Raw genomic sequence first — 15,619 nt, 5'->3', positions numbered from 1 at the left:
AGAACCCAGACATAGTACTTTGGAAATAGAATACCATTTGGCTTTCAAACAAGTAAGGAACAGCAGCTCCAGACTCACACTGCTGGACCAGCTCAGTTCTTGGGCCCTTTATCCAAGTCTGGTATTTTTCACCTTTGACTCCAGCCCTGGAATTAAAAGTGGTCTGCTTATGTTCAGATCTTCCCTGTCCTGGATCTGGATTCTTCATCGGGTTTACACTGTAAGCCATTAAATGAGATGGGGGTGCCCTGGTTTAGCGGCCATCCTCCCTCTTGGGTCTGGAGGGTAACCAATTTGCCAGGGCACGTGAAAGGCATTTATGAGCAGTGGGTGGGACCTCGAGGGAACCCGGAGTTCATCTCCTTGGATGGACGTTGAGCTCAGGCCTGAACTTTCCCAGAGCCCCCTTCCGTCTTCCGCCCCCGATTCAGGCAACGAGTCTGTGGGTTGGGCTTTGGCGGGACAGTGACTTCAGCTGGGTGCCAGCCGCCCCAGGCTGCCCAGCAGGTGACAAGCGCAGAGCGAAAGGGGCCCCCAGCTGAGTGAGACGAGCGCCCGGCCCGGCCCGCCCCGCCTCGGTGGCCCCGCCCCGGACCTCCCGGCCGCCAGGGGGCGCGCGGGCCGCTGCTGCCGCCCTCCCGCCCCGTCCCTGCCCCGCTCCGGGCCCGCGGGGGCCGGCGGGAGCGCGATGGCGGCCGCCAGGAGGCTCATGGCGCTGGCGGCCGGCGTCTCTCCGCGCCTTCGACCGCCGGGCCCCCGCGCCGCCGGGCGACAGGGACGCTCGCGCGGCTTCTCGTCAGGCTGCGCCCACCCCGATCACACGAAGGACGCCGCCGAGGCGGAGGCAGGGGTGGCCCCTGGCGGCCCCGGGGACGGCGACGGAAGCATGGTGAACGGTGAGGGCCGGGGCGCGGGCCGGGGGCGGGCCTGGCGGGCCGCGGCGCTGCCCTCGTGAGGCTCGGGGCGGCACAGGCCCAGTGGACCGCGGCCGCGGACTTTGGGGGCCCGGAGCGCCCGCACCAGGCAAGAGTAGGTGAGAGGCGCGGGACGTGGCGGGCGTGCGGGAGACCGGGAGACCCCACCTCCCGCCCTAATGGGGTCGTTAGAGATCGGGGTAAGCACACCCTCCCCAGGGGCGCTTGGCACTTCCGTCTTTGAGGTGGACGCGGGGTCCCAGCGTTGGGTCTCCCGAGTAGCGCAGGGAATGACACCGGTGAGCGCGTCCCTGCGTCCCTGCCTAGACGATGGACACAGACTAACCTGCCCTGTAGAGCCGGAGGGGGACCAGCGCACAACTCTTGTTGTGCCTGGGGGCTCTGGTGGCCTCCTTCAGTTTGGGTCCCTTTGTGGGAACCCCTTTGAGTCTTAACTGCTTGAATCTGAGTTGCTTTATGAGTTCTTTAGAGGGAGCCAGAGTCTGGGAGAAGCCTCCCTCTTAGCCAGTTGACACCGTCATCTGCGCCAAGGAAAACGGTCTCAATCCAGGATTAGGGTTACATCAGCTCCTGGAGGAGCTTTGTCCAAATACAGAGGCTTCCCAACATCACCACCATTCTTAGGGGCCCCATGAGGATCAGGGTGGCCTTTGGTGAAAAATCTCCCTGGCTGATTTATGACTAATGGGTACAGGTGTACAAAGTTTTGCTTTATGGAACTGGTTTGAAACCAGATATAACACCAGAGGCTGTGGGTGCAGAATGAAAAGGCTTCCCATCTCCTCTGCCAGTGTCTGACCCTGCATCTCTTGAAGGGCCGCTTTGGTGCTTTGGGGCCCTTACTTCTGTTTTTAGCTGGTCCCAGCCTTCTTCCCGGCCTGGCTGAGCCTTGTGTCTGGCATAAGCTGCCTCTAGTTGGACGTCTCACCCATTTATACTTTGGGATTGATCCAAAGTACAAGTCAAAAAAAGTGAGGTACTTCTGGTGTCTAATGCATCCTGCCTCCACTTGACTCCAGTGAAGTTGGGGGAGGGATAGCTTATGTCTGTCTCAGCTATGGAGATCCCCGATCAATGTCCCTATGTTTAATCTGGCTCCAAGAGGCCTTTTGCAGGATGCTGAGGTGCAGTTGAGGGTTAGGGCCTGGTATTCAGACTTTGGGACCAACCCTCCCGTTTGTGTCTTTCATTATATGAGGGGCCTTGCATTGTCTCAATTTCTAGTTTGTGTGTGTGGTGAGTTTTGTTTGTTTTTGTTTTTTGTTTTTCCTTTTGTTCGGTACCTTCTTTCAGACCTCAGACACGGGGGTTTGTTGCCATCTAGGCTTTTGTAGCTGATGTATTAAATCAGGAGCTTATGGGGAGGAGGTTGCTGGCTGTTTTCCTCTGTGGTGTGTGGCTCACTGGTCCTTCTTCAGGAAATGGTTGTGCAAGTGGGTTTGGTTGTGCACGTTTACTATCCCCTGTAGACCCTGAAGCTGTGCCTCTCTCCTTTTCCAAGATACTTCTGGGTGGTGTGGGGTCATGAGCCAACATCCTCAGTATCCAGCCCAGGGTTGTCCTGATACACACCCCATGGAGTTTTTAAAAGAAAAAGAGCAACTATAATGCTTTTGTTCTTATTTTCTTAGCTTCTAGGGACCTATTAAAAGAGTTCCCACAGCCCAAAAACCTTCTCAACAGTGTAATTGGAAGAGCCCTCGGCATCTCACATGCAAAAGACAAACTGGTCTACGTGCACACAAATGGACCGAAGAAAAAGGTAACTCACTGGTGGCTGGGAGACATGTTGGTGTGACTTTCAGGAAAGAGGCTGGCTGCCTTTTTCTCCCTCAGATTTCTTTGTCAGGGAGGCTATAGAGTGGGTTTTGTGAATTGAGAATGGTCAGCAGAGAATCTCAGTGCAAAGCTAGGTCTGAAAAAGAGCCTGATTTAGAGAAAGGGAGCACAGAAGAGATGAGGTGAGGAGGTGCCATCTTGGGTATGACAGGCCTGTGCGCTGACCCCTGGTTCTGGTCCCAGTTGATCACTGGGACTGCAGAGGGTCAGAATTGATACAGATTCCTGTTCCCAGAGTCTCATAGGTCCTGGGACCCACAGAAGCATGCAGGCAAACCATTCTGAATGAAGATTTTTAACAATAAAGATGGGTCCCACCTTGCCTTCTGGCTAGAACATGGCACTTTGAAGAAGCAAAACAACTTGAGGTGGGATGAATGGCTTGAGGATGGGAAGGTTGGAGCCTCATGGGGGTTAGCCATGGGCGTGGGGTGCTGCCTGCACTGGGCTCTGCTGCCGTCAGGCCCATAGCTGCACTGTTCATCCTCTTGTGTGATTTGCAGCAACTCTGCGGTCTGGAAAGGCGCGGGTCCTGATTCTCTCTTCTCTTCCCCAGAAAGTCACCCTCCACATAAAGTGGCCCAAGAGCGTGGAGGTAGAAGGCTATGGCAGCAAGAAGATCGACGCTGAGCGGCAGGCTGCGGCTGCAGCCTGCCAGCTGTTCAAGGTGACCCTTCCCTTGAGAAAGCCAGGCCAACCTCTGTCTGGGAAAGTCCTGGCCCCGGGCTCTGATGGACTTTCTGGTACCAAGTGCCTCTAGGTGGAGGTTCACAGGTGTTTTATTCACCTGGCTTTCTCACCTTGTGTTTTTTCTCTGGTTATGCAGCCAATGAAGGAATACCTGGGTGTTTGGGTTTGGATTGGTTTTTTGCCACTGTAGTCACCTGCCTCTTGTGGTTTCAGAAGACATGGAGGAGAGCTCTTTATGAAAAACACTCCCTTCGTACGGCACCATGGATATACTTCCATTTGGTTTCTATTTTTCTTTTCCCGTTACCTCACGTGGGTTTTCCCTGCAGCCACACAGTTGTCTCTTACTTGGGACACAAGCAGTTGTTGCTTCTGTTACTTCCCAGTGGTTGGGCATGGGCTGCTTTCAGGTTCTTGGTTACCCAGTATTTAGCCCATCAGTGTTGCTCACCAGTGTTCTGTCCATCCCTCTTTGCCAACCTTGAATCTTGCTAGGGCTCCCCAGTGTTCACTTCTGCTCCAGTGGGGACAAAGCTGGGGGCCCAGTATTCCTTCAGATTCTCTTCCACTGAATCCCCAGGCCTTCACTGTCCCCACCTCTTCCCTGCGTTTGAGGAGGAAGGGCCCTCTTCCTAGCCTGGGCCCCACATCACCCTTCTCTGGTCTCTATCCCCTTTCTGTGTCTCTTCTCTGTCTCCTCTCCCACCCTTTACTTTCCAGATCCCTCCTTTTCTGAGTCTTTTCTATGGGCTTTGTACATGCTTCAGTATCCTGATCCTTCCTCTTGGTTGCCAGAGAGGACACAGCCTTCTCTGCTTATTGTGTCCCTTGTCCTGCTCGCTGGTTGCCTTATCCCCACAGTGCCTAATAGATAGCAGTGGTCACTGGGTGATTATTGAATGACTGGAACAACACTTTGGCTGGCCAGCCTTTCTGAGCCTCGTTTTACCCAAATGTTTCGAGCCTCTCTCCTCAACCCCTGGATTACACCCCACTCTCCTCCTGTTAGGGTCACCACAGGCTCTTCTTCCTCTCCCACCCTCTTATAACATCTGTGTGTGCTCTATCCCCTTTTCCCTGGGGAAATCTTATCTTTTACTAGTTTAGCCACCCTCTCTGCTGAATTTCTCAGAAATCTGCATCTTTCAGAGCAGCTCTACCTCTGGGAATCTCAATGGGGATGGAGGTGGATTTTGACCCCCATGGATGTTTGGTTAACATCTGGAGACGTTTTTGTTGGCCACAGCTGAAGGAATGCTACTGCCCTAATGCCAGGGATGCTTCTAAATGCCCTACAATGCCCTGGCCAGACCCCCAGAACAAAGAATTAGCTGACATTCAAATGTCAGTAGTACCGAGGGATGACACATTCTTCTCTGGATGTTCATAGGTGGCCTGTGTGTAGCGAGTTTGTGGTCATGTTCCTTCCTGGCCCTTCTTCTGTTCCTATCTATGCTCTGCTCATAGCCTCTTTTTGATTTATATATTTGTTGAATTGTGATGTTACACAAAATGTAAATTTTATTATCTTCACCGTCTTTCAGTGAATAGTTGACTAGTATTAAGCATAGTGTTAGGCACTGTGCAGCCAGTCTCCAGAACTTCTTCACCTCGCAAAACTGAAACTCCATACCCATTAAACAACAAATCTCCATTCCCATTTCTCTCCCCATCGGCCCCTGGCAGCCACCATTCTACTGCCTGTTTCTCAGAGAAACAGACTCCTCTGGAGTCTCCGACTCCTCTAGAGACTTCATATCCTCATCTAAGTGGAATCCTACAGTATTTCTCTCTTTGTCATTGGCTTATTGTACTTAGCACAGTGTCTTCAAGGTCCATTCATGTAGCTTATGCCAGAATTCCCCTCCTTCTTAAAGCTGAGTAATACTCTGTTGTATGGATGTGCCACTGTTTTTGTATTCATTCATGCATTGATGGGCGCTTTGGTTGTTTCCATTTTTTGGCTCTTGTGAATAATGCTATAAACATGAGTGTATAAATAATCTCTATGGGACACTGTGTTCAATTCCCAGAAGTGGAATTGCTGGATTGTATGGTTGATCTTTTCTTAATTTTTTTAATGAAGTTGCCATATTGTTTTCCACGGTGGCTGTAATGTTTTACATTCCCACCAGCGGGGCATGAGGGTTCCAATTTCTCTGCATCTGTACCAACACTTTTTGGTAGCTGTCTTAATCGTGCGAAGTGGGGTCTCTTGGTTTTGATTGGCATTTCCCTAATGAGTACTGAGGTTGAAGATCTTTTCTCTCTCTTTTTTTTTTAAGGTAAAATTTTAAGTTTGTGTTAACTGCACAGTCTTTTTTCAGTATGTAAAATATTGTATCCTAATTGTAGATCTTATACAGATTAGCTTCAGGACAGACTAAAGGAAAAGACAGTGTTTGCTTTTCACATCCCCAATTGTTGTTCCTGACTGTCAGAGGAAAATAGTCCTGTCAACTCTTCACAGCTCCCAAAAGCACATTCTCTCAGGTCCTTCATCTTCCCCTTGGGAAAAAAGAAAGAAAGGACACAGCTACAGATTATAGGGAGGTGTCAAATGCCCGAAGCTTATCCACACTTACTACACTTATCCACACTTATCCACACTTAAAGTGTGGGAATTATTATTGGATGGGAATTATGTTAATGATGTTCATCTGGCTTCTCAGTGGTTCCTTAGACTCTGGTCATCTGCATTTCAGTTCTGCCTCACTGATTTTGAATTTCTTGAAGGCAGGGACCAGGTCTCGTCTCTCCTGATGATGTTCAGGGTAGCCAGCATGTTGCATTGTGTGTGCTAGAGACTCAACACATTTTATTTGGTATTCTTTAGAAAAGAATGAAGGTATAATACGTTTTAAAATAATATATTTTATATACAATGTTTTTCTTTTTATTTTTTTTAAGATTTTATTTATTCATGAGAGATACAGAAAGAGGCAGAGACATAGGCAGAGAAAGGAGAAGCAGGCTCCATGCAGAGGCCCGACGCAGGACTCGATCCCGGAACTCCGGGATCACATCCTGAGCCAAAGGCAGGCACTGAACCGCTGAGCCACCCTGGTGTCCCTATGTAAATGGCTTTAAAAGCTTTAAAAGCATCCCAGGTTATTTCCAGAGTATGTTCTCAGCATAGGATTCTTAGGTTAGACCAGAGACAAATCTGTTTTGTGTTGTGGGCTCTCCATTTCTCCTAACTGCTATATACACTGAAGCTTCTAGATCACTCTGTGAATGCATCAGGTTTCCCATTGCCTGTGGAGTTTTTTTTTTTTTTTTTTTTTTTTTTCTATTAGGTTTAAAGGTTTACCTTGTCATTTTCATGTGTCAGAGCTAGATATTTTAAATGCCCTTTTGATGCCCAGTTCAGGACTGGGGGCTGGAGTGGGCAGACAGGTACAGAGAGGTACGGCTCCTGCAAGGGGACTTACAGTGTAAGAGGGCAGGTTCTGGGCAGATTGAGGTGTGAGGATGGATCCTCATAACACTCCTTTCCTCTCCAGGGCTGGGGCCTGCTGGGTCCCCGAAATGAGCTGTTTGATGCAGCCAAATACCGCGTGCTAGCTGATCGCTTTGGCTCTCCGGCTGACAGCTGGTGGCGCCCAGAACCCACCATGCCACCTACTTCCTGGCGGCAGCTGAACCCTGAGAGCATCCGGCCAGGGGGACCTGGGGGTCTGTCCCGCTCCTTGGGCCGGGAGGAAGAGGAGGATGAGGAGGAAGAGCTGGAGGAGGGGACCATTGATGTCACCGACTTCCTGTCCATGACCCAGCAGGACTCCCACACCTCACTCAGGGACTCGAGGTACAGCTGGACGTGGGGGATGCAGGAAAGCTGGCTGCACCTTGACACGGGGATGGGTGATATTCCCTGAGAGCCTTCTCTGAAGAGGGAGGGCCCCTGTCCAGCCTCGCAGCCCGCGTGTCCCGTTAGTCATATGGGTATGTCTGCCGTTTTGGGGGAGAGTGGTCTTCTCTGTGTGGCTGGGCTTCTGCAAAACAGCAGCAAGGACCCTCCCTCCAGGTCACACTTGGGTCCCTCTAAGGCCCAGCCATTGCTCTGCTTGCCCCTGGGCCTCTGCCCTCAGTTATCTGTTTGGGGGGGAACGGAGGGAGCATCAATCATGCTGTGTGTCTGAGAGGATCAGAGGCCATGCGAAGATGCCTGGCCTGCCATCTTTTTCATGCCTCTTGCTGCCTGCTGCACCACTGCAGTGTCTTAATGCCCTTGGCCTCAGAGCCTGAGGTGAAATTGGCCCATGAAGAGATAGAGCTGTTTCATCTGAACTTTTGGTCCTCCCAGGGGGGGTTCCTTTGAAATGACAGACGACGACAGTGCTATTAGGGCTCTGACCCAGTTTCCACTTCCCAAGAACCTTCTGGCCAAAGTGATTCAGATAGCAACATCATCCTCCACAGCAAAGGTGAGTTGGGTCTCCTAGAAGTGTGTGTGGGTGGGGAGCTGGCTTGGTTATGTCTGCTCCTCCCTGGGACCAGATAGGAGGGAAGCTACAAGTGTGTGAGAAGGCTGAGGTTACCTGTACCCTCAGCTTGCACCTAGGCCAGGCAGGGGCCTTGAGGCCCTTGGAGTGTGAAGAGGGTGAAGCAGCCAGGACTGAATGGAAGTTGCTGAGGGCACTCTGGGGGTGGGCTGGTGGGAGCGGGAAACCCAAGTTTGGTCAGGGGCAACTGGCAGGAGTATGGTGGGGGAGGTGCTGTCCTGCTGAGGTGTGAATGTCATGTCTGTGACCAGGTTTAGGGCTTCCATAAACACAGTTTGCCCCAGGGCTAAGACCTTTATGCACCTCCAGAATGGGCCTGGTTTTGGCTCGCACTGACAGGTATGACCCACAGCTGCCACCATACCTGTTTGCTTCAAAGGGTGCTGAGAGCACAGTGGGCCAGGAGGATAGGTGGCGGCATGGCCCAGACACTGTCTGTCTTCTGCTGTGAAACCACCAGACTGCCAGAGAAGCCAGCCCTGCCCTAGGGAGCTGTGGCCCTATTGTGGCTTGCTTCTGCTGGCCAGTGGTAATCTCACGTGGCCATTGTTTGGCACCTGCTGAGATGGGGGTTGATTCCATCGCTGGGTTCCTCAGCACTCTGAGAACTGCATTTACTGCCTCTCTATAGCCATCTCTCTTGCCTTCCATGTAGAACCTCATGCAGTTCCATACTGTGGGCACCAAGACCAAGTTGTCCACCCTCACTCTGCTCTGGCCCTGTCCCATGACCTTTGTCGCCAAAGGGCGCCGCAAAGCAGAGGCTGAGAATAAGGCGGCAGCCCTGGCCTGCAAGAAATTGAAGGTGAGTTGGGTAGGATCCCTGGTGTGATGTGTGGGAGGTCTCTGAACTCCCTTACCCTTGGTGAATCGGTCCTGTTCTCCAGGAAATGAAATCCACCACAGCAGACCTTTGGCCTGAGCACAAAAGCATCTGGTGTCTAGGCCTTGCTTGTCAGGCCGTGGGCTGCCATTTCCATTTCCATTTCTTCACTCTCTCTCTGAAGGTGCTTTGCCTGTGAGCTTAGCCTTTTCGGTGTTGCCAGAACCCAGGTGAAGCCAGGAGGGGCCATGCCTGTTAATGTGAATGGCACAAATCTGGTGGGGAGTGGTGGCTGTGCTGAGTGGCAGAGTGGGTGTCTAGAAAGATCTGGATTATATGGCCATTGTGGATAAAACGAATAAGGCATTATGTGGGATGGAGATTGGAGATTCCATGAACCCCAAGGTAAGGCAGTGCCCTTGAAGAGGCTTTGGAGGTTGGCTGTGCCCAGCAGTGGGAGCCAGCATGGCTGTGGCTGCTGAGAAGTAGGGGATCAACCCACATCAGTACAGGTTTAGTTTGCAGAGCAAGAGGGCGGAGAGGCCCTGCTTTTTGCTCTGGTCAGATATATCTGGTGTGTGGTTAGCTCTGGGAACGCCATTTTAGACACAGTTGATGGTAAGAGGTAACAAGAGCCTAGAGGATAGAAGAGGGATCAGGGCATCTGGGTGGCACAGTTGGCTAAGCGACTCTTGGTTTCAGCTCAGGTCAAGATCTCGGGGTCGTGAGATGGAGCCCCTGTCAGGGTTCTGCACTCAGCTGGGAGTCTGCTTGATATTCTGTCTCTCTGCGCCTCCCTCCGCTTGCATGTGTGTGCTCTCTCACTCTAAATGAATATAAATGAATGAATAAAATCTTTTAAACAAGAAGAGGGAGAGGTGCAGGTACCTGTGACTCTGGAGGGCAGAACTAGGGCTCATTGGTGGAACTTCGCAGAAGTCTGAATTTTAGCTTGATAGACAGGCGCTGGTGATCAGGAGCCGCACAGCATAGGCAAATCCTGACTTGGAAGGAGCCAGCTCCCAGGTGGCAGCAGCTCAGAGCAGCTGGCTGGCCGCCTGTCAGGGGCCACAGGTGAACTCTGAGGCCTGGCAAAGGTGGAGGCCTTACCTGGAGCAGGGTGGCTGTGTTGGCACCTCCTGTGGTCCAGGGGCTAGTCTTTGCCCTGGAGGTCAGCCCCTTGTGGGCGGTCTTCTTGAAAGAAGGAGTGTTTGAGCTGGAGAGGGCGAGCAAAATCCTGATAGTACAGGGACAGGAACACAAGATGAGGGAAGAAAGAGCGGTTCTCCACACCTGCCTGGGTGACTTTGGACATGTAGGGAAAGAAGAGGCAGTGTCTGTCGAGTTATGTGGACAGACATTGCTAAGAAATTGCACCTACATTTGTATGATGGGGTCACAGGTAGAACGGGTGCCATGTGGAGACGGGGTGGGGTAGCAGCCAGACTGGAAAGGTTGCAGGGGTGGGGTGTGCTTGGGAGAGGCAGTGAAAGTGGAGGTGCTGTGAGGTGGTGATGGGGTCACGAAGGGCCTGGCCCATCTGGCTTGGAGGTCCGTGCTGGGAATTCATAGAGGCAAGATTTGGCTGTTACGGGGGCCCGGTTGCTCAAGGAGAGGTTTCTGAGGGGTATCACTCAGGTTTTTGACATGGCAAATACTGTTTCTCTTGAATTGTTTTTAACTAGTTTAAATAGCGGGACAGGGGTGGAGATTTATATTTTCCTTCCTAATTACTTTCCTGTGTACAATGTCTGCCAAAGACTAAAATCTCTAGAAAGAGGTTGTTGCTCTGCATGATTTCTCTCAAGCCGCGAGTCTGCCCAGGCCGGTTGTGGGGAGGCAGAGGGACAGATCAAGCTGTACGTGTCTCCGCAGAGCCTGGGCCTGGTGGACCGCAACAACGAGCCGCTTACCCATGCCATGTATAACCTGGCCTCCTTGCGTGAGCTGGGTGAGACCCAGCGCCGGCCGTGTACCATCCAGGTGCCTGAGCCCATCCTCCGAAAGATAGAAACCTTCCTGAACCATGTAAGAGAACCAAGAGAACCCCTTCCTAGTCCCCCCGCCCACCTCCGTCTTCTCTGACTGAAAGCCTCTATGTGCAGCAGGCAGTAGTAGCTACGTGTTTTCCCCAACGTTGGAGCCTGGGAGTGCCCTTGCCCTGAGCCACCCAGTGTTGCCTAAGAGAGTCCTTTTTTTTTTTAATAATTATTTTTTATTTATGATAGTCACAGAGAGAGAGAGAGGCAGAGACATAGGCAGAGGGAGAAGCAGGCTCCATGCACCGGGAGCCTGACATGGGATTCGATCCCGGGTCTCCAGGATCGCGCCCTGGGCCAAAGGCAGGCGCCAAACCGCTGCGCCACCCAGGGATCCCGCCCAAGAGAGTCCTGAGGCAGTCCCCCTGCTGGCGCGCTGGGCCTCGGCACCTGGCCCAGGAGAAGTGTGTGGAGGGGCTCACGAGTGAATGAGGAAGAAGGTATCTGTCTTTCACCGTTTTGCTTCCTTCTCCCATCCCCCAGTACCCTGTGGACAGTTCATGGATCTCCCCAGAGCTCCGGCTGCAGAGTGATGACATCTTGCCCTTGGGCAAGGACTCGGGGCCCCTGAGTGACCCTATTACAGGCAAGCCCTACGTGCCTCTGTCAGAAGCAGAGGAAGTACGTCTGAGCCAGAACTTGCTGGAGCTGTGGCGGCGGCGAGGGCCAGTCTGGCAGGAGGCTCCCCAGCTCCCTGTGGACCCACATCGGGACACCATCCTCAATGCCATCGAGCAGCACCCGGTGGTGGTCATCTCTGGGGACACGGGCTGCGGAAAGACCACACGCATCCCCCAGCTACTGCTGGAGCGTTATGTGAGCGAGGGCCGTGGCGCCCGCTGCAATGTAATTATCACTCAGCCACGCCGCATCTCCGCCGTGTCCGTGGCACAGCGGGTCAGCCACGAACTGGGCCCCTCTTTGCGCCGGAATGTGGGCTTCCAGGTACGGCTGGAGAGCAAGCCCCCGGCCCGTGGCGGGGCCCTGCTCTTCTGCACCGTGGGCATCCTGCTGCGGAAGCTGCAGAGCAACCCCAGCCTGGAGGGTGTGAGCCATGTCATCGTGGATGAGGTCCACGAGCGGGACGTGAATACAGACTTCCTGCTGATTCTGCTCAAGGGCCTGCAGCGGCTCAACCCAGCCCTGCGGCTGGTGCTCATGAGTGCCACAGGTGATAACGAGCGCTTCTCCCGCTACTTTGGTGGCTGCCCTGTCATCAAGGTGCCGGGCTTCATGTACCCGGTCAAGGAGCACTACTTGGAGGACATCCTGGCCAAGCTGGGCAAGCACCAGTACCCACACCGGCATCGGCACCACGAGGTGAGGGCACCTGCTCGCTGTCCCCCCCCACCCCCCAGCCCCCTTCTGGGTTTCCCTCCTCCCTGTCCCTTTGGTGCAGTGGCCTAGGGTGAGTTCATGCTGCCAAGCCTCAGTTTCTGGGATAGAAACAGGAAACCATGGCTTCTGGGCAAGGGTTTGATGAGGGTTGGGGGTGACTTGTTGAGTGCCTTGCCCTGGGGCTGTGACTGTGGCCTCTTCCCCCCCCACCCCCACCCCACCCCTCAGTCTGAGGATGAGTGTGCACTGGATTTGGACCTCGTGACTGATCTGGTTCTGCACATCGATGCCCGAGGGGAACCAGGTGGGTGCTTTCCCCTCTGCCCTTTGCCCCCCGACCTCCACCTGCCGAGAGTGACAGCTCATGCCTGTAGGGCCCCTTTACAGGTGGGATCCTCTGCTTCCTGCCTGGTTGGCAGGAGATCAAAGGAGTGCAGCAACGCCTCCAGGAGGCCCTGGGCATGCACGAGAGCAAGTACCTCATCCTGCCAGGTGAGAGCATGGGTGCAAGTGAGGCGTGACGGCCCCTGGACACCAGTCCTGCCCTCTGGCCTGGGGACTCAGCCAGTTGGGACTCAAGGTGCCTGGATTTCTGACCAGGCTGCCCTACTTGTGCTGGCTTTTCCACCTTTCCCAGGCATAGTTTTGATCTGGGCCTCAGTTTCATCAAGATGGGGTCCAAATCCTTGCCCTGTGCGCTCATCACAGGGAGCAGGAGCAGTGCCCATAACTGGCATGTTCTTGCCACCCACCAGTGCACTCCAACATCCCCATGATGGACCAGAAGGCCATATTCCAGCAGCCGCCAGTTGGGGTACGCAAGATTGTCTTGGCCACCAACATCGCGGAGACGTCGATCACGGTCAATGACATCGTGCACGTGGTGGACAGTGGTCTGCACAAAGAGGAGCGCTATGATCTGAAGACCAAGGTGGCACCCCTCTCCTAAGCCCAGCCGGCCCCTGGGGGAAGAGCTACACATTCCGAGGTGGCCCGTAGCCCAGATCTGCCTCGGCCCAGCCCTGTGTGTCTGGAGAAGGCCATATTCGTGGGCTCTCGGTGTCCCTGTTGTGGGGGCGGGGAGTGTTGAGGGGTTGAGTGAGGCGAAGGCCAGCGAGGGGGAGCACCAAGGAAGGCCTGTTGGCATCGGCACGGCCACTTACCCGCCCCCTCCCTCAGGTGTCCTGCCTGGAGACCGTGTGGGTGTCCCGAGCTAACGTGATCCAGCGCCGGGGCCGGGCGGGCCGCTGCCAGTCAGGCTTTGCTTACCACCTATTCCCACGGAGCCGGCTGGAGAAAATGGTCCCTTTCCAAGTGCCGGAGATTCTCCGCACTCCCCTGGAGAACCTGGTGCTACAAGCCAAGATCCACATGCCTGAGAAGACGGTGCGCCAGAGGCGGGGCTGGGCAAGGGCTGGGCTTGGTTAGGGACGGGCGGGATGCGGGGCTCATGGTGGGTCTGGCTGGTTCTTGCTATAGGCGGTGGAGTTCCTTTCCAAGGCCGTGGACAGTCCGAACATTAAGGCAGTGGATGAGGCTGTGATCTTGCTCCAGGAGATCGGTGAGTGGGGCGGGGCAGGGCCGGGCTGCTGCTCGTCGGCTCTCAAGGGAGACTGACAGCTGAGCTGTTGCAGGAGTGCTGGACCAGCGGGAGTACCTGACCACCCTGGGGCAGCGCCTGGCCCACATCTCCACCGACCCCCGGCTGGCCAAGGCCATAGTGCTGGCCGCCATCTTCCGCTGCCTGCACCCGCTGCTGGTGGTTGTTTCCTGCCTCACCCGGGACCCCTTCAGCAGTAGCCTGCAGAACCGGGCGGAAGTGGATAAGGTCAGCCCCAGCCCCTCCCCCACCCTGGGTCCTGAAGCAGCTACCCCTGGCCCTCTCAGCCTGTGACCCTGGCACCCCCTCCTACTCCCTCCCAGGTGAAGGCACTGTTGAGCCACGACAGTGGGAGTGACCACCTGGCCTTTGTGCGTGCTGTAGCCGGCTGGGAGGAGGTGCTGCGCTGGCAGGACCGCAGCTCCCGTGAGAACTATCTGGAAGAGAACCTGCTCTATGCACCCAGCCTGCGCTTCATCCACGGTCAGTGGGATGCCCCGGCCTCCACCAACCGCCCTCTGCCGCACTGGGCCAAGGCCCAGCTTGTGGGTCCCCAGCCTTGTGGCTTAGCCCGCCTTCACCTTCCCAGGACTCATCAAGCAGTTCTCAGAGAACATTTACGAGGCTTTCCTGGTGGGGAAGCCCTCAGACTGCACCCTGGCCTCTGCCCAGTGCAACGAGTACAGCGAAGAGGAGGAGCTGGTGAAGGGCGTGCTCATGGCAGGCCTCTACCCCAACCTCATCCAGGTGCTGCCTCCAGGGAGGGCCTGGCTGCCCCCAGCCCCCCTTCCACCCCCAGCTCTTCACTCAGCCCGCCCATCTCTTTTTACCCTCATAGGTGAGGCAGGGCAAGGTGACCCGGCAGGGCAAGTTCAAGCCTAACAGCGTCACTTACAGGACCAAATCAGGCAACATCTTGCTGCACAAGTCGACCATTAACAGGTGGGAGGCAGGTGGGGCGCAGAGGAGTGGCTGGGCTGGCCTGGTCCAGAAGGGTGGGCTCACCCCACCCTCTATTCCCCAGGGAGGCCACGCGGCTCCGGAGCCGATGGCTGACGTATTTCATGGCTGTCAAGTCCAATGGCAGTGTCTTCGTCCGGGACTCCTCCCAGGTTCACCCATTGGCCGTGCTGCTGCTGACCGACGGAGATGTCCACATCCGTGGTGGGTACTGGGTACTTGCACACTCCCCACCCTGCTGCCGTGGAGGCTAGCCCGTATCCTTGGGGGCTGGCCTCACTTGGCTCTCTGCTGCCTCTTCCTCCCTCTCCCAGATGATGGGCGCCGGGCCACCATCTCACTGAGTGACAGCGACCTGCTGAGGCTGGAGGGCGACTCCCGCACCGTGCGGCTGCTGAGGGAGCTGCGCCGGGCCCTGGGCCGCATGGTGGAGCGGAGCCTGCGCAGCGAGCTGGCCGCTCTGCCACCTGGCGTGCAGCAGGAGCATGGGCAGCTGCTGGCCCTGCTGGCGGAGCTGCTGCGTGGGCCCTGTGGCAGCTTTGACGTGCGCAAGACAGCTGATGACTGAGCCCTATGTCTGCTGGGGCTGTGTACAGAGTGCAAATGTTTATTTAAAATAAAGTTCTATTTATCCCTTGTGAGCATCGCTCTCCGCTGGGGGCTCCTCTCTTGGGGCCCCAGCACCCACACTCCTGCTTCTCAAGGGGCCTAAAGCCCGCCCCGGGGTGGGCCCTGTGCTTCCAAGCCAGGACAGCAAGTGTGGAGCATGGGCTTGCCCGGGCCTCCCTCTCCCGGCCAGTGGTTCGCGATGTGTGCTCATTGAAGCTGGCTGCCACCTCCCAGCTCCAAGTGGAACCAGGGGAGGAGTTCTACAGGCAGCTGAGGAAGGC

General features: G+C 55.1%; 1 protein-coding gene across 6 annotated transcripts in view; it reads left to right on the top strand.

Annotated features, from left to right (window-relative positions):
* DHX30 (DExH-box helicase 30) overlaps window positions 1–15,370 on the top strand; it is a 29,411-nt gene extending 14,041 nt beyond the window's left edge. For 5 of the 6 annotated variants that reach the window (XM_038566603.1, XM_038566601.1, XM_038566600.1 and 2 more), the window contains 18 exons: window positions 2,567–2,697; window positions 3,331–3,441; window positions 6,971–7,272; window positions 7,771–7,891; window positions 8,625–8,774; window positions 10,668–10,820; window positions 11,315–12,151; window positions 12,398–12,473; window positions 12,557–12,661; window positions 12,925–13,100; window positions 13,349–13,555; window positions 13,649–13,730; window positions 13,804–13,997; window positions 14,093–14,252; window positions 14,359–14,516; window positions 14,608–14,711; window positions 14,794–14,933; window positions 15,044–15,370. In XM_038566603.1, the coding sequence (XP_038422531.1) occupies window positions 2,567–2,697; window positions 3,331–3,441; window positions 6,971–7,272; window positions 7,771–7,891; window positions 8,625–8,774; window positions 10,668–10,820; window positions 11,315–12,151; window positions 12,398–12,473; window positions 12,557–12,661; window positions 12,925–13,100; window positions 13,349–13,555; window positions 13,649–13,730; window positions 13,804–13,997; window positions 14,093–14,252; window positions 14,359–14,516; window positions 14,608–14,711; window positions 14,794–14,933; window positions 15,044–15,297 (3,461 nt within the window). In that variant the 3' untranslated portion in view covers window positions 15,298–15,370. Of the gene's footprint in view, window positions 1–683; window positions 897–2,566; window positions 2,698–3,330; window positions 3,442–6,970; window positions 7,273–7,770; window positions 7,892–8,624; window positions 8,775–10,667; window positions 10,821–11,314; window positions 12,152–12,397; window positions 12,474–12,556; window positions 12,662–12,924; window positions 13,101–13,348; window positions 13,556–13,648; window positions 13,731–13,803; window positions 13,998–14,092; window positions 14,253–14,358; window positions 14,517–14,607; window positions 14,712–14,793; window positions 14,934–15,043 lie in introns of those variants that run through there. The other variant, XM_038566599.1, reaches the window with a different exon arrangement.
* Window positions 15,371–15,619: the final 249 nt, after the last annotated feature.

Source organism: Canis lupus, chromosome 20 (assembly GCF_011100685.1).
Source record: "Canis lupus familiaris isolate Mischka breed German Shepherd chromosome 20, alternate assembly UU_Cfam_GSD_1.0, whole genome shotgun sequence".
NCBI classification, from domain to species: Eukaryota; Metazoa; Chordata; class Mammalia; order Carnivora; family Canidae; genus Canis; species Canis lupus.
This window is presented reverse-complemented; position numbering and strand designations above follow the sequence as displayed.